Raw genomic sequence first — 24,947 nt, 5'->3', positions numbered from 1 at the left:
AAATCTTAGATAAAACACTTAGCAACGAGATAGGACGATCGTTTGACGGAACAGTAGGGTCACCTGATTTCGGTATGGGTAAAATACAAGCAGTCTTCCATTGGCACGGAAAGACTTTGGTTGACATCGACAAATTGATAATGCGGAGAAGGTGTGGTGCAATTACAGAAAAACACCTTTTGACAGCAAATAACGGCACTCCATCCAGTCCCACCGCCCGAGACGCACTCATCTGTCCAATGCACCGCGACAGTTCGGGCAGGGTGGCGGGCTGCAGTCGGAACTCCGCGGCACAGACGGTCGGAGGTCGCGGATTCTCCCGGCCGGCAGCGACTGCGTCTCTGAGCTCGTTAGCTATCAGAGACCCAACAGAAGCGAAATGGTGGTTTAGCGCGTCCGCCGCTGCTTCCCTCTCGGTCGGGCTCTCCAGTCTGGCATCAGCAGGTGGAGCTCGTCCGGCGGCCATCATCCTCTTGAACTTCTGCCAGAACTCGCGGCGGCTGCTGAGCACCACCTCGTCCGACAGAAAGTCCCGTCTGGCGCTGATGAGACGACTTTTCACAGCATTCCTGAGGTGCGTGTAGTCGGCCTTGGCCGACTACACGCATCCTACATGGTATGGGATGGATATGGGATAGTATCCCAGTAAACATGCCGACGTCGGCCCAACGTCGGTTCAACCTCGGCCCGACATCGGCTGGACGTCGGATATGCCCGCATGTTCCGACGTCCAGCCGAAGTCCAGCCGACGTCGAGCCGACGTCGGGCCGAGGTCGTTTGCCGAGGTTGACGAGATTGTTTGTCGTTGGACCGACGGGGCCGACGTCGGCATGTTTATTGGGACAACGCGTCAAAAATATCAACCGGCGGCGGGATTCGAGCCCCCCAGTCGCCGACGTCGGCATGTTTACTGGGACAACACGCCAAAAGCATCAGCCGGCAATGGGATTCGAACCCCGTGTCATTTGAACGCGAGGTTAGTGCGCCAACCACTACACCACGCAGCCAGATAGCGAATTTAGTTTGTTTTGTTGGGTTATGCCCTTTCGGTCTGACAAGACTATTTCAGAGCCGGAAGGATGATAGGATGGAGAGTCGGAGACATTGGTCTTCTTGGCGAGCACCCTGGGTCCAGTTCATATAGAGTCCCTGGTCCCATTGCTGTTACGTGACACTTATTGGAAAGGGCGACCCCACAATGGATTCATATAGCCACTCTTACACACCTGCACCAACGTTTCCCAAAGTGTCCCTTTGATAAGAGGCACTTTGGCAAAGTGACACTTGCCGACTGGCCTTTCTATATGAACTGGGCCCGGCCCTGGTGAGTTGCCGGGGCTGAGCATGACCAAAGGATAGGCCGAGCAGCCCCCAAGCACTCACCGCACCCGGCTACGGGCGAGCTCGGCTTACGGGCAATCCCAAATGGGATAAAGTTTCCCGTCCAGTCCGGATCAGGGGGTTGTGGCGTGGAGGAAGATTTGAGTTTCCTGAGGATATTTTGAATACAGAAGCTCTTTATGAAACATGAAACATGTATTTTATATTATTTTAACGGTCAAAACAGCGGCCGATGTCGGTCCGACGTCGCCCCGACGTCGGCTGGACCTCAGCTATTGATCTCGGTCCGACGTCGGCCCGACCTCGGCTGGACGTCGGTACATGCGGGCATATCCGACATCCAGCCGACGTCGTGCCGAGGTTGGACCGACGTCGGGCCGACGTCGGCATGCCGATGCCGAGTTGCCGACGTCACCCCGACGTCGGCCGACGTCGGGCCGACGTCGGCATGTTTACTGGGATATATGTAGGATATGATAAAGTAGGGTAGGGTAAGGTAGTTAGGGTAAGGTAAGGTAGGGTAGGGTAGGGATTGAGGTTAAGTAGTGGCAGGGGTTGGGGCAGGGATAAAGTAGTGGCAGTGTATAGTCTCTCTTGAAAGTATCGCGTCATGGGCTGCGGCGGCTCGGCGAACTATTCCATTCAGTTTGAGGACCCCAGCAGTGAGGTCATGGCCTGTATCATAAAAAGTACGCAGTACCTCGATTCTACGCCAGCGGTAGGAGGAAAACTGGTATATGACGCAGCAGAGGTGGGCATCGCTACCGAAATTTGGAAACCGCTACCGCTACCTTCCGCAACCTAAGGTACCCAAAGCGCAATCGCAACTCCGAAACTATTTTGCAGATCGTAAAACCGCAACTCGCAACTCCGCAACTCCGCAACTCCGCTACCAACCTCTATTAGGTTCCTATGTTTTATCAGTTTTAGTCCTGAAGTGCAGTGTTATGTCTGACAGGTAGTACCTTTGGTTGACCTCTGTTGGTGACCTCTGATGACGTCACGTGACATATAATGCTCAATGCGCAAGTCATTGCGACACCAGTCGACGTAAATGACCTGCCAGTGCTACTCTTTGCATGTTTTAGTTGTTTGGGATCATTTTGCCGCAAATCCGGACGAGTTGTATTTTCTCCCATTGACTTATAATGGAGAGGTCACACAGTTTACCTTACCTTAAGTCACAAATATACGTATATAAAAAGAATATGAGACAACACACTTTGTACCTATATCTTGTTACCCTTGTCACATGCAGACAGTTTCAAAGTGATATCGGTCAATAGGTGTATCTATATTGCTATATTGCCCTGTATTGCTAGGGCAGGTGTTTAATTTTTTTTTCGGAGATTGGGTCCCTTGACTTGACCTGGTGACCTGACCTGAGGTGACCTGGGTCTGACATGTTGATACAATGTGTGGAAAGGATGTGTTAATAGCAGTGTCGAAAACAGCCGCGCTGCCGCCGCCTTTTTATATATTTGCGGAAAACCTTACGGAGGGGTGTCCAAACACCCTCCCCCGCCCCCGGCCCCGTGCTGGCGACCATAAAATTTGACTTAACCCTCGCTGTGTGCGGTGTTTTACAGCGTCTAACGTGTACGTCGGTTGGACCCCCTCCCCCCTGCCGTTCGGCCCCTGATCGAGCTAGAGCTTCGCGGGAGAAAAACGAGCGTGTTGCCCGTGACGAGAGGAAGCCGATGATACCCAATTTTAAGGTCATAGGTCATTGGTTGACCTTCCAGGCCAGGTCAATGACCCAAAAGTCGGGAAAATCGGACCTGCTAGAACTTCGTAAAGTGAAGCTTTTATGCTTTTTTGGGGGGGCGCTGATAACAAATTTCATGTTGGTTTTGATCAAAGATGACGTCTTCATGCATTTGGGCCTGGTCGGGTCAGGTCAGGTCAGGTCAACCAGTTGGCGTCCTACCGCCTATCCAGTGTCAACCACCACTGAAAGCCTCGTAATATGTTACTAAGGCACTAAAACTACTTCGTAAATGTTCAAACGGTCATTAAATTCGAAATCAGCTTCAAAAACTAGCCTGGAAACACGTGCAGTGTGCAGTGGAGTGCAAAGAGTACAGCGGCGCCCCCACCAGCGGTGGCGGCCCCGGTAGCGGTTGCGCTTTAGAATTTTTCGCTTCCGCAACTCGCAACTCCGCAACTTTTTTGGGCTCGGTAGCCGATCCGTAACTCCGCTACCAAGAGGGTAGTCCGCAAGTTGCGGAGTTGCGGAGTTGCGGACTTAAGTTGCGCAATGCCCAGCTCTGTGACGCAGGCACCAGAGGCTGACAACTGGGTCAAAACAGGTGGAGGCCGGCCAAAGGTCATGCTCGTATCGCTCTTCCTTGACCCCGTCCCCCGCCCCAGGCGGATACCGGCGCCGCTTGGGTTCACCAGCCCGGGCGCTCATTGGTCTGCCAGGCAAAATGACTCCGGCAGTCGGCGCGCCCTAAAGCTCCATTGGTTTGCCAGTGGGTGCCAATCATTCAGTGTGCGAGACGCGTAAAATCACAACGAAGCAAAGTTCCGCAATAACCCTGCAGTGAAGAGGCCTTCCGAATGACGTAAACAAGTCATGGGAGGGGAAAGGGGCAGCCTGGCAGCAAATAGGGCTTTTAAAAAGAAGACGGCTAAAATGTGAATATTCTTCTTTTTGCGCCGCTCAGTAAGCGGCTCATTAAAAAGAGATAACTTCAAATATATGACTCATTGCCTAGAGAGAGAATTTTTGTGATTTGAATCCGCTCGCGGGTGCATCTGCAACACGGATGCATGCAATATGCATTCTTTTAGCGGATGCAACTGATGTTTTTTTTTGTATTCGGGCACGGATTTCCGGATTTTACCAAAAACCTGTGACAGTGGTGCCGATGGTGTGACAGTGGTGCCGGTCAAATTGTAAACTTTGCAATGAAACAAATCTCAACAAGTCCTCTGCGAATACTCTGCGAGTAGGGTGGCTTCCGTTGACCATATGCTGACTGAATTCACAAGTTACCGGACGGCTACTGCCACCTCTCCCCTCATCCCTCCGCAGTCCGCAACCACTCCCCTCGCCCCCGTGTCAGGCTTCGGTCAGTGCTAACGGCGGCTCTCAAACTTTTCCGCTCAACCGCGGCTGGGGCAGGTGGCGCCTCCCCCCAGAGTCGCGATACTTTCAAGAGAGACTATAGGAGTAGGTATAGTGTGTTTCGTTTTCGCTCTTTCTGAACCGAGCGACATCACTTTCATGTAAATTCATTAATTTTTTTGAAGGTGGGAGGGTCCCTTTAAACGTATGCGTAAGTCGCAAACCTGTATTCTAGTCATTTATGATTTATGTGACATAAGTCATGCGTCGCATTTGGCGAGTTTAATTTCACTTAGCCAAACAACTACTTGGCCAATTTCAAATGCAGTCATGGTCCAGCCTTTTAGCCTCAGCAGTATTTCAACACCTATGCCAAAGGCAAAATTGCTACAACGTTTTTTTTTTTTAAGAAATTGTATGCCCTTTTTTCTTAAATTCTATCAAATAGAGATGATTTTCGCATGGTCTAAGACACACCTACCTAGGATAGGAAGGTAGGTAGGTATATATCATTTCGTCTCTCGCTCCCTTTTACTGCTTTACCTATTTCCCTCTTTCTCAGCCTACCCTCTCTTGTTTCCCTTTTTCCTTTTCCATCTCTGTTTTCTCTCCTCTGGTCCTTATCCCTTCCCTCCAGTCTTTCTTAGCGGTCTCTCTCTCTCTCTCTCGCTCTCTCCTTTCCCTCCTCTCTCTCTCTCTCTCTCTCTCTCTCTCTCTCTCTCTCTCTCTCTCTCTCTCTCTCTCTCTCTCTCCTCCCAATATTCTCAACTGCCGCAGCGTTGTAGGACTTGCTTCCAGACAGGTCCATGCGCTCCCCACTCTGCAGGCCCCAGCCCACACGGCCCAACCGCCCAAACACCCTCCAGCGGATGACCTCTGACCTCGGCGACCTGACCCCAGCCGACCGATCGTATCCCTCTCCACGCCTTCGCCCCGCTTCCCCTACTACAGCTGCGTAGTAATTGTAGCGTGTGCAAAGGTCACGTGACATTATTTACCTCTGCGGTTTGTTCGGCTGACAAGAGATGGCACTAGTGGTCTATGGATCAGAGGCGGGGCTAGGTTCTACGACTTCTTGGGGCACACTTTAGGGCAGAAAAGAGGTTTTTTGGTTCCCCATCCCAAAATGTTGCGAATATACAAAAACAAGTTAGATATTCGAAAATCGGACGCCCAAACGGATCATATAAAGTATCTTGCGCAACTGAGAATTGATCGGTCTTCAAACTACTGACCAAAAACGAGGTGATTAGTAGCAAGTGCTGGTGACTGTACATTTAACTACAAAATGGCACCACACCGATTTCATTCCGTCAAATCGTTTTCCAGCAGCATCGGTTTTCTTCCCACAGCCCTCAGCCCTGCTTCCCACAACTTCAAAGTACCGCAATATTTATGACCTCTAGCTAATTGCAAGAGATCTCATTGTTTCACATCAACGCATTAACAAATAACATGGATCGAATAACGATGACAATGGACTAGCACCACACAATGACCCACGTCAGCAGACAGCATGCCGCAGTCTGTATGCACTTGAAGCATATTACTTCCACACATTCATGAAACGTCAGTATCCGGTCAGATCAGTGTCTCGACTGCCACCAAGCAACACTCTCCATCTCAGCCGTGGTTAGCACTTCACAGCCAATCAGTGGTTTGCTAGAGTTACAGCGCATCAATGTCTAAATCACCACGCACCCAGTTATGAGAATCGGGTGCCGCCCACGGGTGGCCCTCAGTCTGTGTGCGCCGGTCAGCCGCCGTTCATAGGGTGGCCAGAATGCGGCTGAAGGAGAGGCACAGTCCGGCCACCGTCTGGCCGCAGCCCCACAGCAGCGCGTAGAACGGCGGCATCGTGAACGCCGAGGCGCGGTACACGAACGCGATGGTGGCACTGGTGATGACGCCGGCAGTCAGCGGCCCGGCCACGCCCACCACCAGCATCAGAGGCGGCACCAGTCTGAAACACGGCGGCGGTCAGGCAGGGGCGGCACCAGTCTCCACCACACCGGGGCGGTGTTTCACCGACACGTCAGCTCGCGAGATGCGCTGGCAGCGTCGGTGAAACACCACCCGGGGTCGGCGGCCCAGTCACACGCCCGGCTTTAGACGAGCCGCCGGGGGCCGTCCGACAGCGACCACCACCGGCAGACCAGCCATCAGCACAAAACACCGTCGGACGCAGAAGGTTCCCCGCAACTCAGATCACCGGGTCTGAACTCCTAGAGTTTTAGACACCTACGGGTAACACGTAGGTACTGACTTTGAGTGTCTCGGTGGTGACAATTACTATGCGGTAATAGCATAGATGGCGAATAGCATGGAACTGCGGGTGCTCGGGCACCACAAATCCACCGCCCCTGAGGCGGTGACCGTGACCAATGCCGTCAGTTGCGGCCCCTTAGCCGACCGGCGTTGAATTAAGAGAGCTGGAAAACTCGCAGTATAGTAACATTATCTACCTATGGCTGATATGTAAAGCACTAAGTGATATAGCTAGCTGTGACGATTAGCCATTTGTAAAAAAAAACGAAGGAACTCCCAATAAAATTGCCAACACTCACTTTCCGATTTTATGTTTCCGCAGCGTGAAGAAGGCGATCGCTGCCGCGATAATGTGGATAAACATGGATGAAAACAGAGCCCAAAGGAACACTTGATACCACATTTCTGAAAGAAATCAACAATGCGTGTCAGGTTAGAAGAAGTGAGGGTATTATCATTTTAAAATGCTTCTGGACTATACCTTAATTAAAAGTAAAAACACTAGGAATAGTATAATGCCAAGAAATAGCAATTGGTGAATTATCAGCTAGCTATATGTGCCAACGTACCTGCAAACATATCCAGAGGATCTGATGGTGTGAGTCCAATAACATCGCTCAGAGTGTCCAACTCTGAGCTGAGAAAGTCCGTGGACATGACTAGCTCACAAGTGCCAGAAACCAGACTCACTTTGTTCAATGCATGACCATCTGGAAAACAAGAGTATGCAGGCATGCAATAAAAAGGACCAACTACTATTTGGCCTAGCCAACCTACATTTACTGCTTACAACCACTGCCATCCTCCATACTCTTGTAGCCTATCAACTTCTTTTGTTTGTGTTTCAGATTTAATTCTCACACAGCCTTTACATTTCTGAAACAAATTGAGCCTAGGGCTTTATGGCTAGGTAGGCACTCAAACCAATAGGCCCTACTGAAACATGCAAAGCTATGATAAGCATGATGATAAAAGACACATTTAAAAAGCATGGTTAAGCACTCTAATTGTAGTCAGCTTCAAGCCTTTATGACCAACTCATTTAGGACATTGGTGAATGGTGGTCAGTGGGCTCTCACAGGCAGTTAACCCATTTCACTTTTTTAAAGTTAAATTTGATTGAATTTGGTTTGAAATTTGGTTGAAAAAATTTGATTGAAATTTGGTTTTGTCAAAGCTAGAGGTGAAAAGACTATTAGGTAACTCCTATGATAACAATTCCCTGGCTCCTGGGCTGGGAGTTGAAATTCCAATTCAGTTGGAGTCGGTGGGAGTCAGGGCCGCCAAAGTCTTATGGACTCCTGAGTTGGAATAGAGATTGCATGGCTCAAGCTCATACTCTAGGTACACCTGTTAGCATAAAATATTGTATTTATTGCCAAACCCGATTTTATTGAAGCGAATACTGCTGCTTTGAATGGGCATATGAAGTATGAAGCATGAAAAGCAGGGGCCTGGGTAACAACGCCTTGGTAACAACTGGATTCAGTCAGCTGGCTGGCCAGCTAGTGATGTAAGATAGCTACCATGCTTATAAATATAAGCATGGTAGTAGATGGACATACACGTGAAAATGGCACTTAAGAGAAAATAATAGATTGATATTAAGTCTTTTGTACCTTGCATTGATATATAACAAGCTTTGCTAGTGCCATTGTACAGTGCAAGCTGGCAAATAATCCATACTGGGATTATTTGCCAAGCTCAAAAGCTGCCTGCCGGAAAGACCTCTTCACATACTGGGCGTTGATGCAATGGGTACGAAACAGATAGGGCTTTACTGTTTACGCTTCTTATGTGAGGCAGTCTTTAGGCAAAAAATTCGGTAAAAGTATACATAAGGTCCGAGTGCCTGTTAAAAGATAAAGTTTTCACATTCTTACATTCTTTGACATCCTGAATCCAAAAATGATACTTACATGTACTGGAAACGTGGAAAAAACACCAAATCACCAACCCATTTCACTACAATACCATGGATGAAGTAGTACCTGGATCGGCAACTCCTCGATGTTTGTGACCACCGCTAGGTGGCAGTGGTGTCGAGCGCTAAGGACGCGGGGGAGCGGGTGCTATTCAAAACAATGGTCGGCGTCGCGTCGTAGGATCGTTTGCCTTGTTTTTTGAAAAGTTAAGCCCCTTTGGAGCAGATTGGAAGGTTTCAGAAGATGGAGGAAGATGGCAAGGTAAGATTGGTAAGTTTTTTTTTGTGGTTGGAGGGTCTGAGTGGCCTAAAATATGACTGTAAAGAGCGGCTGTTGACGATACTGGCGCACATTGCTTCTCGCCATATGTCGTTAAGAATCGTATAATTTCCGTAATTGGAATGGTTAATCACTTATTTATATGTTTAATTTTATGTTTTTATATGTTTGTTATATGTTTGACACATCATATCTCAAGCTTATACATGCCGCTGATATAGCCATGGTTTTGCTTGTGATACAATTTCGGTCTTGGCAGCGCATGATAGGTGGTGGATGATGCATTGTTAGTTGTGAATTGCTTAAGTTTTTGTTAAGTTTTTAGTTTGGCAAAATCAGTTAGAGTGCCATTATTTTTTAACTCAATATTTGTTCAACTATTGAAAATGGTTTCTGTTTTATATTGTGTAGTGCCAATACCTACCTATAAATTGGTCAACTGCTCACTGCTCAGACTCACTGCTCACCCATATCAGTTTCCTACGTATTTCTCTGAACGGCTGACTAGAGTGCAACACACTTCAGGAGCAGTTGACTGGCATCATGTCATTTCAGCTAATTTTTATAACCTGCTTGCCATTTGCCAATGCCCTGATTTCATAAATAGTTGAATGATATTGAATAAAAAAAAAACACATTTAAATAAATCATGTTCTCAGCCTGAAAAACTGAACCATTTGACAGTAAAAAGAAAGCCTAATGGCAGCCAGTGCCATTGTCAACCACAAATGACAAGAGTGCCGACCCTGGTCCCTGACATCAGCTTCCTTCTTTTCTTAAAGTCAAAAGGTCCAGAGTAGTACGAAGAAGTTTGTGAGTTTCCCTCTATTGAATGATATATAACAATCACCTTTGTAGAACGAGTGCTAGCCAAACTGTGTGTAGATAGCAGATAGATTTAAGTAAGATAAAGCCATTTTAAACTATGTAAGCCTAGCAGATAAGGTGTTAAGCTTTTGGGTACTTTTGTTTGGGAGTATCTTGTCAAGGTATTATTTATTTTATTTTTTTGCCAACATCATCGCAATGTAAAATACTTTTTGTGATGTTGTGGGGAAACAGTTTGCCTTGGAATGCCCTCACTCTCCATTTCATTACGGTATGCTCAGGTATCTAATTTCCCTCTCTCACTCTTCGTTTCAGATCAAAGAGATGGGTTCAGTTTCCACGGTGTGCTGACTTGAATTGACATCCTGTGATTTGTGATGTGAATTATGATGCACGCACTCGCAGGTGCACGCCCACTGCGGACACGTGTGACGTGACGGCAGCAGGCGGCCGGGGTGTGAACTGTGAACTGGCTCGACCGAAAATGTTTAAGGTATCACAGCGTTTGTAACTGACTAACATACCCACTACGGGCATACCCATTGAACGGATAATGCGTTCGTGTGCATCGTGTTTGCATTTATTCCCGATATACTCTGGTGGTAGGTGTGAATTGGAAACCAGCTTGGTGCTACGACACCGTTTAGTAGGCATGTGGCACGTCGTTTCTCGAAACCTACCTATCAGTCTATGCAATAATATGCATTGTATACATTGTGTGTCATCGTTCACCTTAGTTGTCATTGAACCTGTGTTAAATTCTGAACTTCAGGCCGAGACAGACTATTTCCACAGTCAGGAAATCGCACACGAGAGCCTATTCAAATCCATTAAGTTGCAATAGCATCAATCGCACGCAAGGAGGTGCGTGTTATGGATGCGAGTGCGACCGGGGTTTATTTGAATAGGCTCTCGGTCTCGCACATGATTTCTGACTGCGGAAAGAATCGGTTTCAGCCTGTACTCAGTAGGCAATTCGCTCATGCGACGGCAAATATAAGTTCAATATGGAAACAGTTTTTTAACGAAACGGTGTATGGTAAGCTTATAATCCTGGAATGCTTCTTGATAGAAATTGTCAGTGGTGCAGATATTCGTTAATCGATATGACAACATTTGTCTTGACCTTTATAAGTCAGTCAAAATGGCTGTAGCAATGATTTGGATGTTTCACGGCGGACGGCACATTTCCTCTGCGGTCTACCGACGACTGAGTTGGAATGCTCAAGCTGATCAGGGGCAATCCGAGTGATAGACAAAGTCGTTTGATCGAAGGTATTTTCAGGCAGCTGGCAGAAGGCGCCTGGCCTGGCCATGAGAGCTAACAATACGACGTGCTGAGGTAAAATCGGCCAGTCGCGCTCGGTAAACGACCCACCACACCATTCTTTCCAAAACGATACATAGTCTATGGAACCGCCCTGGACCGCTCTTCCGGAACCCGACACTGTTGGCCTATGCCAAACTTAGCCGCGGCTGGTTCAGGCCATGTAACTTGCCCGTCATTTTCGGACTTTGCTGGTATCGGCCGCTGTCTGACTGAGCGGCGGCGGCGGGCTGTCCTTAGCAGGGATCAGTCTGCTCGATAGGTGGCAGCACTTTCGGGCGGTCGCGCAATACAATGGGAATTCCGCGGAGTTGCCGATCCAGGTAGTAGGTAATCCATGACAATACCACCCGGCGGCATTAACACGCGACGAATGAAAAACGTGGGCGTTTCTAGCGCTGCCATATTTGGATTGCTGCCATTTCGGGGGAAATTTTGGGAACCGGGGTTTTTGGGTGGGGAAAAAGAAAACGATACAAATGGTGTTATGAAAGTGACGTAATAATTAAAAAAAACAAGAACCTAACCTAACTTAACCTAACCTAACCTAACCTAACCTAACCTAACCTAACCTAACCTAACCTAACCTAACCTAACCTAACCTAACCTAACCTACTGATGTTTGCCTACCGGAGATAAGGAAAAAGTTACTTGCAGGAATAGATTGCAGGCAAGAGTAAATCAAATATTTTTAGGTTAAGTATTGCGCTAGCGTGGAGTGCGGTAGCGGCTTGCGGTAATTGTAAGTATTCCATAGTTGCTTTGATACTTGTTTCCAGAATAAATAACTATCAGATATGAAATCAGGAGGTCAAAATACATCGTATAGTGTGCTTTTCATAATCGGTTCGCCACTCGGACCTCACGTATACTAATACCAAAAATTCCAGCAGGCGGCTATTTTTCTGTTGGTTTAACTGGTCTCAGAACATGTTTTTTTTACTAAGCATATTCACAGTTAAACCCTTACACCCATGAGGGCTCAAACCAGCCCCTATCAGATTTTTGTAAATAATTCACCTAAAAGCAGCCAATGGCTACAAAACTTGCAGAACTCTCAACTCCGTCAATTCAATATTGACTCACAAACTCAGAATCTTACGCGCAAGGTATAAAAGGATAAAAGGTAAAGGCCTATAAAAAAAACAATTTAATAATGCTCAATGCTGTGTGCCGTACGATGCCAACCCGGCGTTCGATGTCTTTCGGACGGCGAAGATTCTACGCCGTCCGACCAATCACGTTTCATAATCGCAGCCGAGCCCCCACTGACCTTGGACGTGATTGGCCGGACGGCAAAGAATCTTTGCCGTCCGGGAGACATCGAACGCTGCCCAAGATTTTTGATGTGATACAATACTGGCGCAGGACATGTAGGATTCAGTGGAGTTCGAGGAATTACGCTGCAATTACGCGCCTTAATCTTGCCATAATCCAACCAAATCCAACAAGAACAAGTGTTCCAGGTCCGAGGATTCTGGGAAGGTCAGAATTATGAATGTTGATGTTTTCTCTCGTATCGCCTTGCTCGTATCCATTCGTTTGTGATCCTTTAACGTGGGATCAGGGATTTTGAACTGTAAAATTATTAGCAGTTTTGTGGTTTGAGTGGAGACTAGTACATTAGCATAATTCTGAAGTTTTTTACACCCCCAACATGCATCCTAGCCAACAATAAGGCAATGATATTGAATAAATTAATCTTAGTTTCAAAATCATTTCCTAATTACTTACGAAGGACCTTATGGAAAAATGCAAATAATGCAGCACCTCTTGCAGATTGACATTCATTTGGTATTGAGCTAGGTAGCTAGGTACCTATGCAATATGATTGGTCAGCCTGTTATAAGCTTCCGCTGCAGATCACTGATCAAAACACAATTTAGCCTCTACCTAAGATGAAAGATAGCTCTGCCTATATGAAAATATGTATTTTTTGCACAAATATATTTTTTAATCATTTTGAGCAAAAATGATAAAACACTGATTTGAGGAAGCGTTATATTTCCTTCAAGATAAAGATACTGGGGTTAGGTAATGATGCATGTTTTGTAATGGTCCATATTCATACCACCAGCCGTTCCAGATGGGATAAAGCACCCTGAGCTGACTTCCTCTCTCAGAAACATGATAATCTGATTTTTGTTGTATTTGTATTTGTATTTTACGTCTGCAGGCTCTCCACATAATAGCTGTGGCTATTATGAGCCTATTGTCAAAAGGGATAAAAGCAAATGAATCAGGACGCAAAGTCAAGAGGCAAAACACTCACATGTCACACACAAGCAACACATCCATTCGAAACATACAACTCGTACACACTCTTAACTATAATGGATATATTTTTGTGATTATCATGTACATAAATTCTATTTCTAGGAATGTTGTTATATTCCAAACATTTGGGACCTGCAAGATTTGAGTAAGATATCAAATGAAATTGCAAAACAAATTTTGAATGTGCTTACTGTGTACAATGAGCAGTTAAAATCAATTATAGCACACCAGAGGGGTGTTCACGGGCACCGCACACTGCTGCGTGCGGTGTGTGCGGTACGTCCAGCAGGCGTGGGGGTAGGGGATGGGTAGGCGGCTCTGACGTCACGGCTGCGTGCGGTGGACGGTCCGCTGTGGCCAGTCCCGACCGGCCACAGCGGTCGCTGTGTGCGGTGACGCAAGGCTGACGTAGGGACGCAGTGGGCGGAGCTTGGAGGCTGTGTGCGGTCCGACCGCACACAGGGTCCGTGAACAGCCCTCAGACTCACAATTGGAAAAACTGAGCCACATGCTCAGGCCTCAAGAACAATAAAGTTACTGTAACACAGGGTGTTAAGGGACAGTGGGCTGCAGGGTGCTTCCTAATTTGAGACAGTTGAATAAAATCTTGAGTGTGGTAGTTGACATCTGACACTGTTTTGTTCTTGACTATAGGACAAATGGCATGGTTTACATGCAAATGATTTGGTCCAAAAATGGTTTTGAAAACCATGCTACATTTTCATAAAATTGAAACATCTCCAAAACTCTGTGTGTACCACAGAAACTAGTAGGTGTACAGGGAAAATGAATGCATAGCTGTACTGTCACATATATTGTACATGTTCCTGAAAGCCTTATACCAATCCACATATTCATTCATCATTCCTCTTCCTCTTTTCTAGATGCATGCATAGTTGGAGGTGAAAGTGGGGTGCTAACTGCTAAGGGACAGGGAAGAAGAAAAAAAATAAGATCTAAATATAATTAAATAAAGTTTTCTTTCAGTAGGCATGGAAACCACCTAATTCCACATAAAATGCTGGCAAGTCCATGCTTATATCTCTAACACAGCACATGTTAGGTATATAACAAAGCACCTCAAAACTCCCTGTTCTAATGATGGGCCAATGAAGACTGATGTAGGTAAATGTGATCTGTCATCATAAAAAGGTCAAAACAAAGAGGGCAACATAATGACAAGTGACTAGCTTCAAAGTGGGTTTTTGTTGATGACAGAAGGGTACTTTTTGGTTCTGTTTACCTTATAGCTAAGGTGCATTACATGTAATTGGCTGAAAAGCCCATTAGTGGCGAATGAAACTGACTTGTTTGGTGACAGAATATGCAGAACACTTCAATAAATTAATTGCGTGCCCTTTCACACCCCAATTGTGAGCATTTGATGACCATTTCTTGGAATTATATATAAGTCCCTTAATACCCCACATCAGGGTGCTAAGGGACAGTGAAGAGAAGTAATAAGGAAAAATATGCAGGGTATATATTTTTAAAATTTCAATGTAGCAGGCATGTAAAGCACCAAATTCCAGATAACATGCTGATAACTTGATGCTTCCATCTCAAACACTTCTTGAGTTATATAACAAAACACCTCAAAACTGTTCCTTAACCCGCGCCCCGTAGGGCTACCGGCGGACCCTACCACCCGTAGGGGGGGGGGGGGCCGTTTCGGCCCCCCCCTAAGATCTCGGAAAGTTACCGGCCGATTTTCAAAATTCAAACGGCGTTCGATAGCCCCACCCGGGAACTACCTTGTGACCAAATTTCATTGACCTAGGTCAAACCGATGACGTCACAGGTCAGGTCAAAGGTCAGATTTTCACCGTTCACAGGCAATTCAAGAAATGTGCTGTGAAAGCGAGTAAATTGGTAATTTATTGAAAACCATCGATGGTACATTGTTCGTCAAACACATACTTTGCTATCTGAGGTCACTGATACCAGGTCAGGTCACAGCGAGGTCAGGTCACCGGGGGTCACAATATGAATGTGTCGTGTGATACATGTTTTATGGTCCATTTTACATGACAAATGCGATTATGTGGGTTAGGCAGCCTTTGGGGCCAGCCTAGGTCACGTTTTTGTGAAGGTCAGGTCAAGGTCAGGTCAAATTAGGTCAAATTTCAAAGTTGATTTTTTTGCATAAAATGGGTATCTATTCGATGCAGCTCGTCACGGGGAGTCTAATGGTGGTCTTCGTTTTGCTCTACGAGTTCTAGAATTGCCAAAAATTGAGTTTGAAAATTTGACGTCATCATTTTTGAACAGTTTTTTCGCTATAACTTGGCCAAAAAACGAGGTATCGATCTGAAATTTGGTATGTAGATAGAAGACGGTAGGCACTATCACATATATTCCGGTTTTTTCGAAACTCAAAAAACTTTTTGGATTTTTTGGCGAATATATCCAAAAAAATGCTTTTTTGATTTTTGGGGGTCAAAACTCAAAAATTTCAAAAATTCGAGATAGCAGTTTTGTAGCCCTGTCAATTCTACACCTTTTATGTCTTGATCATTTTTCTGTATCTTCAAAGCTGTAGTCCTGACAGGTCTTCTCGCGAAGGTCTTTTTTCGGTCGAAAATGACAGAACGTGGCCAACCTATCATAGCCTCTGGAAACATTTTTGGTCACAATGTGTAAAATTGATGCCCGGAGGGGTCCTGAAAGTTTGGTGGCGATATCTCCAGCCGTTTAGGAGATATCGACCGAAAAGGACAGGGAGGGGCCGTTTCGGCCCCCCCCTACGGGGCGCGGGTTAACCCTCGCCCGCACATGGGGGGGGGGGGGGGTGCCATCCCCACCCCTGGTAATTTTTCTGCTCTGCACTCAACATTTTTAAAGCTAGAAGCCTGATTTTTCGTATAGCTGCTCCTCTATCCTTTCTTGATGTCCACTGACAATTTCAAGTTTCTGTAGTGTTTGGTTTCGTAGATATGACCTTGTTCTTCAGGTCATGTCATGACCCAAATGACAAATACCCAATATCTTGCGTTGGCTATGGGTCTTGTGAGCTTTTAACACCTTGATTTCGGCCTTTTTTGCCAGTCTTACCTATCATGGAACATGTTCGACGATGTACAGATTTGAAGGTCAGGGTCAAGGTCAATTTAGGTCATCTAAAACGTTGCGTTTTAGGCAAGCTGAGTTAACTTTTCGTAAGTTTCTTTGACTGTATTTTTGGTAAAAGCTTCTCATTTCACGATCTCATGTAATGCGGACACATAAACAATCGGTGCACACATCAGTATACACACAGACACACACAGACATACAAACACACATCATTGACCTTGACCTTACTTGACCTGAAATGACCTCAGCAGCAAAAACCTGATCGGATAGTGTGACAAAGAGGTTCTAGTTTTCTATGTAGTTGGCTTGGCAGTAAAACGGCATCGTCATCGGTATATGATTAACTGCGCACTTGATATCCAACGACCAACGGTGACCCAAAACAGCAACATTTTTTTAGTTTTACCTGACGTTGAAGGTCAATGACTGACCTGAGAAGGTAAAACTGGGTATCGTTGGATTTGTCCCTTCACAAGGAATCTTTTTGGTCTTTACCGCCAAGCTCTATCTCCAACAGGAACGAAATGGCGCGGGGGGGGGGGGGGTGTGGCAACCCCCCCATGTGCGTTCTAGGATGGGAAAATGGCATGTGCGGCGCGGGGGGTCGAACGGACCCCCTCTCCTCGGTTTTCGCAAATAACTCGCAAAAAAGCGGCCGATCGCGACAAAATTTTCAGTACCCTCGAGTTGATAAATTTTACACCTACCCTGAAAATTTCATGACCCTGACCCAAGTGGCCTTTGACCTGTGAAGTGTGGCCTATTTCTTTAGGTCATGTTTGACCGGAATCGGGATTCTGCGTATGTCGGCTCGCATTAGCCGCGCGTTTGCAGTCTTTTCGTGTTTCCAAGCGTTCAAACATGTGATATGATGTTGCTCCCGTGCACAAGGGTGGGTTTCAAGGTCACCTGAAGTTCAGGTTTGATGACCTCGGTTCATTTTTTTCGAGTTGTACATGTTTCTAAGCTAGTTTTTGCAGCTGAATCGAATTTAGCAACCGGCAGGACCTACTGACCCTACGGGTCGACCTGACCTGACTTGACCAGACTTGGCTTAAATGCATGAAGACATCATCTGTGATCAAAACTAACATGATATTCGTGATCAGCGACCCTCAAAACCTCATAGCAGCCACGCTTTGTGACGTATTAAACAGTCCCGATTTTCCCGATTTTTGGGTCATTGACCTGACCATTGGTCAACCAATGACCTAGAACCTGAAAATTGGGTATCTTCGGCTTTTTCTCGTCACGGGCAAGGCAACACGCTCGTTTTTTCCGCGAAGCTCTAGCTCGATCAGGGGCGAAACTGCAAGGGGGGGGGGTCCAACGGACCCCCGTACATACGTTCGAGGCTGGCAAAGCATCAATATTCAATAAGGGTGAAGGATAACACCCCGTTTAATGGTACCTGAATTTTGTCAAAACAGTCACTAACCTCCAAAAGTACAAAACTGCCACCAAATTCTGCAAACAGGAGAACCTTGTGGCACAGATTGCCAGGGTTGCAAAACAAGTGGCATGGTGTATGATTCTGATTAATTCTACCAAACCCGCCCCAACCTAACCTAGCCTATCCTTAACTAGCCATACATGAATGTGCATACACATAACCTAGCTTAACCCTAACAATATGCAATGCACTGAGCTTGTTGGCAGTGCAATCGCCAGTGTCTTTTGACTTAGTGCAAAACAGATATCATAAGTATTCATGTCTTGTGGTTAGTGTCTTATGATTTAGCATGAAATATAGTTTTCAGTTCATGTGTCGCCTTGGAGGCTAAGATAGTGTGTTTTTTCATTTTTTATTTTGTGAATTCACACAGTTCTGAGGGTGGGATAAGGCTTGTGACACCCAAATTAGGAGTCCTTTTGTCAGGTAGGTAACTGATACTTAACCCGCATACCGACGGGGGTCTGCGCCAGCTTACAACCGACGGGGGGGGGGGGCGATGACCGCCCCCCCTGAGATCTCGAGAACGAAGCAAGATAGCGACAGGCGGTAAACGGCGTAGGGTACGCACGGACAAGGTCTACCATTTTTACAAAGGTCATTTTTCAGGTCAGGTCAAAGATGACGTCACAGGGGTAAAAAAAGCCAAAATGGCGGCGCTGGATATGAAGAGTTTTTATCAAATAACGTTCGAATTAGTCAAGGTAGGAACAAGCTAAGGGCATCATCGTGATCCTCTCGTCAATGCGCATCGAATCATATACGTATATGTTGACCTGGAAAGGTCAAGGTCAAATTTTGACCTCAGGTCACGTGACCTCGAGGTCATCATGTACATCATTCGATGCGTCTTGACGAGCTGAACACAATGAGAGAATCCGCGTGGCTGTAGCTCGTTCCTGTAAGGAGTTATTGGCAAGAACCGTTGGTGACCTTTGATGATGTCACATGACCTTACAGCTGGCCAACAGCAAAACAGGCCTCAAGATAGTGAAGGTTGATCGTATATGAAGTCATGTGTGGTATATGGGGCTATTCCGATGCGTTTTAGTGAAAAAAAAAAACAGGGAGTTGATTTTTTCCCCATTGACTTATAACGGGGAGATCGAGAGCTTAGGTCATCGATATCGAAATTCCGAGATATGCAAATTGTAGCTACCAACGACCAAATAACATCCTGCGACTTTCAAAGGCCTCCGTCATCCATTGTAGCTCTGACACGGTGGCAAAGTTGCAAAAAAGTGACTTAAGGTTGGGTCATTCAAAGTGACCTGGTGACCTGATCTTAAAAGTTAGGAGGAACTTGCACACCATGTGTAAAATTGATGAGAGAATAGTCACGCCAAATTTCGCGGCGCCGCGGTTTTCCCGCTATTCACGAAAAACCTCGGGGGGGGGGGGGGGGGAGCGGATAACCGCCCCCAGTCGGTGCGCGGGTCAAGAGATGTTGTTCTTACCTTTTATTTAATAATTAATTTATCTATTTATTCATTTATTTATTTATTTGTTTATTTATTTATTTGTTTTACTTTTACTGACAAATGTAGCATTCATACTTTTCATGGTTTATATTTTGGTAGCAGGCAGGGGGTGTTCTCCAACCTGCAGCCTTTCAACTTTATGAAAAGTGAGTACACTTGCACTAGCACTGTCAGTGACCATGAACATTCTAAACAAAAATCATAGTTATCAATCAACACGAGCCATACGCTTTTTGGCTTGTCCACTTATTAGTCAGTGACGATTTTGACTGCGAGAGCATTAAACTTCGCGGGCCCGGGGGGGGGGCGTTTAGTGCTAACGCCCCCCCCTGGCGAATATTGGCGACCCCCTCCCCCCCCTGGTGAATATTGGCGATAGCCGCGAACGCTTCGGGATAGGAAAGCGAAACTTTCAGTTCATTTTCCCTTATCAATTTGACATCTTCTGGAATAACATTTTTGAACTAGCCCCCTTGGTGTCGTCACAGGGTCGAGTTTTCTAGACCCCTGCTCAGCAAATTTCGGCGCCAGAGATGTGAGCTTCAAATAACTAGCTGCCAAAAATAGAGTTTTAGAGATAATTATAAATTACGAGCACGGCTGTGTAACGTTTGACGTAAGGAAAAATATAAAAAAGTTTTTTGAAAACCTGAGGTCAGAGGTCAGGTCAACAACCCGAGCTGTGGTTTTAGTTTTTCGCGAATAACTCCTACAAAAATGGTCCTAGAGCTACGGCAGTGGTACCGACGCATTCATCTTGTCAAATAGCGTCGAATGACGTATAGGGGAGGTTGGGGTAATTTGGCCGCTTTTTTAGAAAACGATGTGACTTAACCCGGCAGTTGCTGGGGTATTTCGCCACCCACCGTTTGCTGGGGGGGGGGGGGCGTTAAACGTCCCCAGCCGATAACTCGAGAACCAATAGGCGCAGCGAAACGCACGAGGCGGCAAACGAAAGAACGCAACGAGACGCTTCAGATGAGTACTTAGTCTTACAGATGACAGACAGTCTATGAGTACAGATGAGTCTTGGGGGGGGGGGGGCCGAAACGGCCCCCCCTACGGGTGGTAGGGTCCGCCGATAACCCTACGGGGCGCGGGTTAATGACCCAAAAGTGGGTAAAATCGGGACCTTTGATAACTTCATAAAGTTATGGTTTTTGTTGTTTCAGGGTGCTGATTACGAATTTCATGTAAGTTTGGATCAAAGATGATGTGTTCAGTGTTCATGCATTTCGGCTCGGTCGGGTCAAGTCAACCAGTAGGTAGGCGTCCCGTGGGCTACCCATAGTAGGTGTCAACCACTGAAAGCTTCGTAATATGCTACGTAATATGCTAATAGGCACTAAAACTATGTACTTCGTACAATGTAAATGTTAAACTGGGCGCTAAATTCGCAATCAGCTCTAAATACTACCCTATAAATATGTTAAACTCGAAAAAAATGAAAAAATGAAAAAAGGTCATCAAAAGTCAATGATCTTCACCTGACATTTATGTAACCTTGACACCCCAAAATGCATGGGGCAAACATAATTTCACATCTTTGAACATTTACAACCACAAAAAAAGACTAGAAACGTGCGGGTTATGTGCGATGACATACTCCGATCTTGGCCAAATATGGTCTTGGGAAACAGGTCAAAAGTCAATGGCCATGTAGGTCAGGGTCATGCATTTCTTTCAGGGTACGTGTAAACTTGAGCAACTAGACTGTACTGAAATTTTTGTCGACTTGTGCGAGTTTTTCGCGAATAACCGAAAGGGTCCGTTCGACTCCCCCTAAAACTGCGAGGCGTTTAAGCTAACTTATAGCACCCGAGTTGGTTCAGTCTAGGATTATGCTATTTTGATGTTAGTATGCCAGTGTGGTAAATACTTGTCATTTTGTAATGCTTCATAAATACTTCATTGTTTTGAAAACTTAGCTTTATTCTGCTACCGCCAAAAAAAAAACTGTTTTTACATCAAACTTTGCATTGAACTTTACCTCTGTCAAAGTGTTCCCTGACCCATGTAGCGGTAAGTAAATAATGTCCCGTATTTCTAAAATGTAACACTTTCTAGTTATGAGAATTTAGACCCGATGCTCTGCACATTCATCAAGACGCAGTTATGCTCTCCCCTCAGTTTTGTCGGCGCTTGCCATGTTTGCTCCCTGCTTTTTGTTACTGGGACTGTTGCTGATGGCATTTCCATTTCTGGCTAGATGGAGTGATGGAGGCGGCCAGCACAGCTGCGGCCGCGGCGGCCGCCGTGGCCTCTGGCGGCGACGCAAAAGGCATGGACAAGAATACTTTGGTGGCAGTTCTACAATTTCTGAACAAGAACAACCTGCAGGGAGCTGAGCAAGCGCTCAGGAAGGAGACGGGCTTCTTTGATGCTGTGTCAGCCGCCGGATCCGGCGGTCAGGCTTCGTCAGACGTCGGCACCGTTCTCTCTGTTTACAAGAGCGAGGGAGACCCGGATGCCTACGTCAGCAACTATGTCAGTCTCAAGGCGTTCGTGGAGAAGTCGCTGGACGCCTACAAGTATGAGCTGGGCCAGCTGCTGTTTCCGGTGTTCGTGCACATGTACCTGGAGCTAGTGTTCAACAACCACCCTGCCGACGCCGAGGCTTTTCTGGCGCGCTTCGGGCCGGACCAGGAGGACTTCTTTCAGCAGGATGTCCAGAAACTGAGCCACGTTACGTGTCCGGAGCACATGCAGGAAAATGAGCTGATACAGCAGTTCCGCTCTAGCGCCTACACGGTGCGCATGTGTCGCGACAGCCACGTGCTGCTGAAGCGGCACCTCTCGGAGAAGCAACACAGTCTTCTGCTGGGCCTGGTGCAGGACCATGTGGTGCTTGACGTGTTTGAGGGCGTGCCTCGCTCCAAGCAGCTCATCCACCTCACGGCCGGCGCGCTCGAGGGCGATCCCGGCAGACAAGTGAACAAGACCAAGATGTTGTTTGGCCTTCTGAGGGAGCCAGACATCCAGCTCACTGTGCCCGTGGAAGAAGACGACGAACCAGAAGGTGACGACAAGCCGAAGAAGAAGAAGGCAAAAAAGGACGCGCTCGTCTCCAAGAAAAGCAAAAACGACCCGAACGCGCCGAACCCCAGCCGAATCCCGCTGGCCGAGCTCCGCGATATGGATAAGCGCGAAAAGGCCAAGAGTCTGCGCGAGGCGATGAAGCGCGCCACTCTTGGGCCCGACTCTTTGCCCTCCATGTGCTTCTACACATTCCTCAACGCTGCCGACAACGTCTCCTGTGTGACCCTCTGTGAGGACAGCAGCATGATGGCCGTCGGGTTCAGCAGCAGCACTGTCCGAGTGTGGAGTCTGATCCCGCAGAAGCTCAGAGCCATGAAGTCTGCTGATGAGCTGGCCGACATTGACAAGGATGCGGACGACGTCCTGGTGCGGATGATGGACGAGCGCTCGGCGGAGCAGAGCCGCACTTTGGCGGGCCACTCGGGGCCCGTGCACGGCGTCAGCTTCTCGCCGGACCGGACGCTGCTGCTCACGTGCTCTGAGGACGGCACCATCCGGCTGTGGTCGCTGCAGACCTGGAGCTGCCTGGTCTGCTACAAGGGCCACGTGTTCCCTGTGTGGGACGTGCGATTCTCGCCGCACGGACACTACTTCGCCTCCGGCGGCCACGATCGGACGGCGCGCCTGTGGGCCACCGACCACCACCAGCCGCTCCGTATCTTCGCCGGCCACCTCGCCGACGTCGATGTGGTGGAGTTTCACCCCAACTCGAACTATGTCGCCTCGGGCAGCAGCGACCGGTCGGTGCGCGTGTGGGACGTCAGCACCGGCAGCTGTGTCCGCGTCCTCACCGGACACAAGGGTGTGGTGTACGCGGCGGCGTTCTCGCCGGACGGCCGGTTCCTGGTGTCGGGCGGTGCCGACGGCGCCGTGCTCTGCTGGGACCTGGCCAGCGGCCACCTGACGGCGGCGCTGTGTCAGCACACGGACACCGTCTGCTGCGTCCAGTTCAGCCGCGACGGCGCCGTGCTCGCCTCCGGCGGCATGGACGACTGCATCAAGCTGTGGGACTTCCAGAAGGCCACCGAGGACTCGCTGGCTGAGGAGGTGGGCGCCGCGCAGCCGGCCGACGCCAAGGTCGGCGCCGAGCTGGCGCTGGCCTCCTTCGCCACCAAGCACACGCCCGTTCTGGTGTTGCACTTCACGCGGCGCAACCTGCTGCTGGCCGCCGGCCCGCTGCAGACGTAGGCGGCGCGCCCTCGCACGCGCGCGCCACTCACCTGATACGCCGCTGCCCGCTGGCGTGTCCTCGCCCGGGCCATCACTGCCCGCTGGCAGAACCATTTTCTTTGCATAGTGCATGTGAATACATGAAATTTGTTTGAAAAAGGGTTTGTTATCGTCTTACGAATCGGTCAGTTCTGGAACACCCTGTAGCTTATGATATCCCAAGCTCGCATCGTGTTTTAAATTTTCAACCTCAGGTCCTTGAAGGTCAGATCACCAGGTCAGCTTAACCCGTGCCCCGTAAGGCTATCCGTGGACCATACCAATTACCATCCGTAGAGGGGGGAGGGGCGTTTCGGTCCCCTTAAGGTCTTGGAAAGTTACCGACCGATTTTCAAAATTCAAACGGCGCTCGATAGTTCCACCGGGGAGCTACCTTGTGATCCGATTTCATTGACCTGGGTCAAACCAATGACGTCACAGGTCAGGTCTAAGGTCGCATTTTCACTGGTAACAGGCATTCTCAGAAATGTGTAATAACTGACTAATAAACTTCGTCTCAGAAAATCAGGTAAAAGGCAAAAGACATGGTATTGAAAATCGTCGATGCAGAATTGTTAATCGAACAGATATCTTGCTAAATGAGGTCACTGATACCAGTTCAGGCCACAGACGTCTGGTCACTAAGGGTCACAATAGGGTAGTAGGATACTTGTTTTATGGTCCATTTTACATGGCAAATGCGAGTAGGTGATGCGGTGGTATAAGGCGATGATTGCAATGCGGTTTAGGCTACCGTTGGAGTTTAGGTTACGTGCTAGTGAAGGTCGGGTCAAGGGTGGGGTCAAATAAGGTCAAATTGCAAAGTTGATATTATTGCATGAAGAAGACATCGATTCGATGCAGCACGTCACGGGGAATCTAATGGTGGTCTTTGTTTTGCGCTGCATGGCCTAGAACGGCTAAAAAGGCTAAAAGTCATGTTTGAAAACTTGACATCAATTTTGAAGTCTTTCCGCCATAACTTGGCGAAAGAAGAGGTTTCGATCTGAAATTTGGCATGGAAGACGTTAGGGGCTATACCTAACAATGCAACTTATGTTCCGTTTTTCGAAATTTTGATGATTTGGGATTTTGAACCAGTCATTTTTTTGGATACCTATAATACCATGCATTTGATGTTTTATCCAAAATATTATTTATTTGTTTTTTTTTAGAGTGAAAATCGCATTTTTTCTCTAATCTGAGATAGCAGTGTTATAGCCCTGGTAATTCTACACGTTTTGCCTATGTCTTGAACATTTTTTTTTGTAGCTTCAGAGCTGTAGGCGTGACAGCTCTTCCCGCTGCCTAAACCTTTTTTTGTAAAAAATGTCACAGTCCACGACATGACGTCATTCTGACGTCATTT

At 47.3% G+C, this 24,947-nt stretch overlaps 3 protein-coding genes and 1 long non-coding RNA gene across 12 annotated transcripts in view; 3 read left to right on the top strand and 1 right to left on the bottom strand.

Annotated features, from left to right (window-relative positions):
• Positions 1–5,805: 5,805 nt before the first annotated feature.
• Positions 5,806–12,167, bottom strand: LOC122393739 (transmembrane protein 170A-like). 4 transcript variants are annotated; one of them, XM_043390018.1, is made up of 4 exons: positions 12,147–12,167; positions 7,255–7,395; positions 6,985–7,090; positions 5,806–6,380 (listed from the first exon to the last, which is right to left on the bottom strand). In XM_043390018.1, exons 2-4 carry the CDS (start codon positions 7,340–7,342, stop codon positions 6,185–6,187), a joined length of 390 nt encoding a protein of 129 aa, XP_043245953.1. In that variant the 5' UTR covers positions 7,343–7,395; positions 12,147–12,167; the 3' UTR covers positions 5,806–6,184. The 4 variants fall into 4 exon arrangements, with proteins under 4 accessions (XP_043245953.1, XP_043245956.1, XP_043245957.1 ...); XM_043390021.1 differs by having other exon boundaries at positions 12,131–12,149; XM_043390022.1 differs by lacking the exon at positions 12,147–12,167 and adding an exon at positions 12,065–12,133.
• LOC122393740 lies at positions 8,409–10,521 on the top strand. Its single transcript, XR_006258743.1, has 2 exons — positions 8,409–8,871; positions 10,033–10,521. It is a non-coding gene; the product is annotated as an uncharacterized LOC122393740 (long non-coding RNA).
• On the top strand, positions 11,762–23,698 carry LOC122393736 (transcription initiation factor TFIID subunit 5-like). 6 transcript variants are annotated; one of them, XM_043390013.1, is made up of 2 exons: positions 11,762–11,786; positions 21,540–23,698. In XM_043390013.1, the coding sequence occupies exon 2, from the start codon at positions 21,548–21,550 to the stop codon at positions 23,555–23,557; it is 2,010 nt and encodes a 669-aa protein (XP_043245948.1). In that variant the 5' UTR covers positions 11,762–11,786; positions 21,540–21,547; the 3' UTR covers positions 23,558–23,698. The 6 variants fall into 6 exon arrangements, with proteins under 6 accessions (XP_043245948.1, XP_043245949.1, XP_043245944.1 ...); XM_043390014.1 differs by lacking the exon at positions 11,762–11,786 and adding an exon at positions 12,149–12,170; XM_043390009.1 differs by lacking the exon at positions 11,762–11,786 and adding an exon at positions 14,428–14,446.
• LOC122393737 (valacyclovir hydrolase-like) overlaps positions 12,388–24,947 on the top strand; it is a 28,240-nt gene continuing 15,680 nt past the window's right edge. The window contains exon 1 of the mRNA XM_043390016.1: positions 12,388–12,529. The gene's annotated coding sequence lies outside the window, so the exon portion shown is untranslated. The remainder of the gene's footprint in view (positions 12,530–24,947) is intronic.

This window comes from Amphibalanus amphitrite, unplaced genomic scaffold (genome assembly GCF_019059575.1).
Source record: "Amphibalanus amphitrite isolate SeventyFive unplaced genomic scaffold, NRLGWU_Aamphi_draft 000551F_arrow, whole genome shotgun sequence".
NCBI classification, from domain to species: Eukaryota; Metazoa; Arthropoda; class Thecostraca; order Balanomorpha; family Balanidae; genus Amphibalanus; species Amphibalanus amphitrite.
This window is presented reverse-complemented; position numbering and strand designations above follow the sequence as displayed.

Excerpts from the sequence above, each read along its gene's own strand:
- LOC122393739 (XM_043390020.1), bottom strand. The coding sequence starts at position 7,420 with ATGCCTGCATACTCTTGTTTTCCAGATGGTCATGCATTGAACAAAGTG. Across the intron at positions 7,091-7,254 it reads TCCTCTGGATATGTTTGCAG|AAATGTGGTATCAAGTGTTC; the intron begins GTACGTTGGCAC and ends GATTTCTTTCAG. Across the intron at positions 6,381-6,984 it reads CGGAAACATAAAATCGGAAA|ACTGGTGCCGCCTCTGATGC; the intron begins GTGAGTGTTGGC and ends GCCGTGTTTCAG.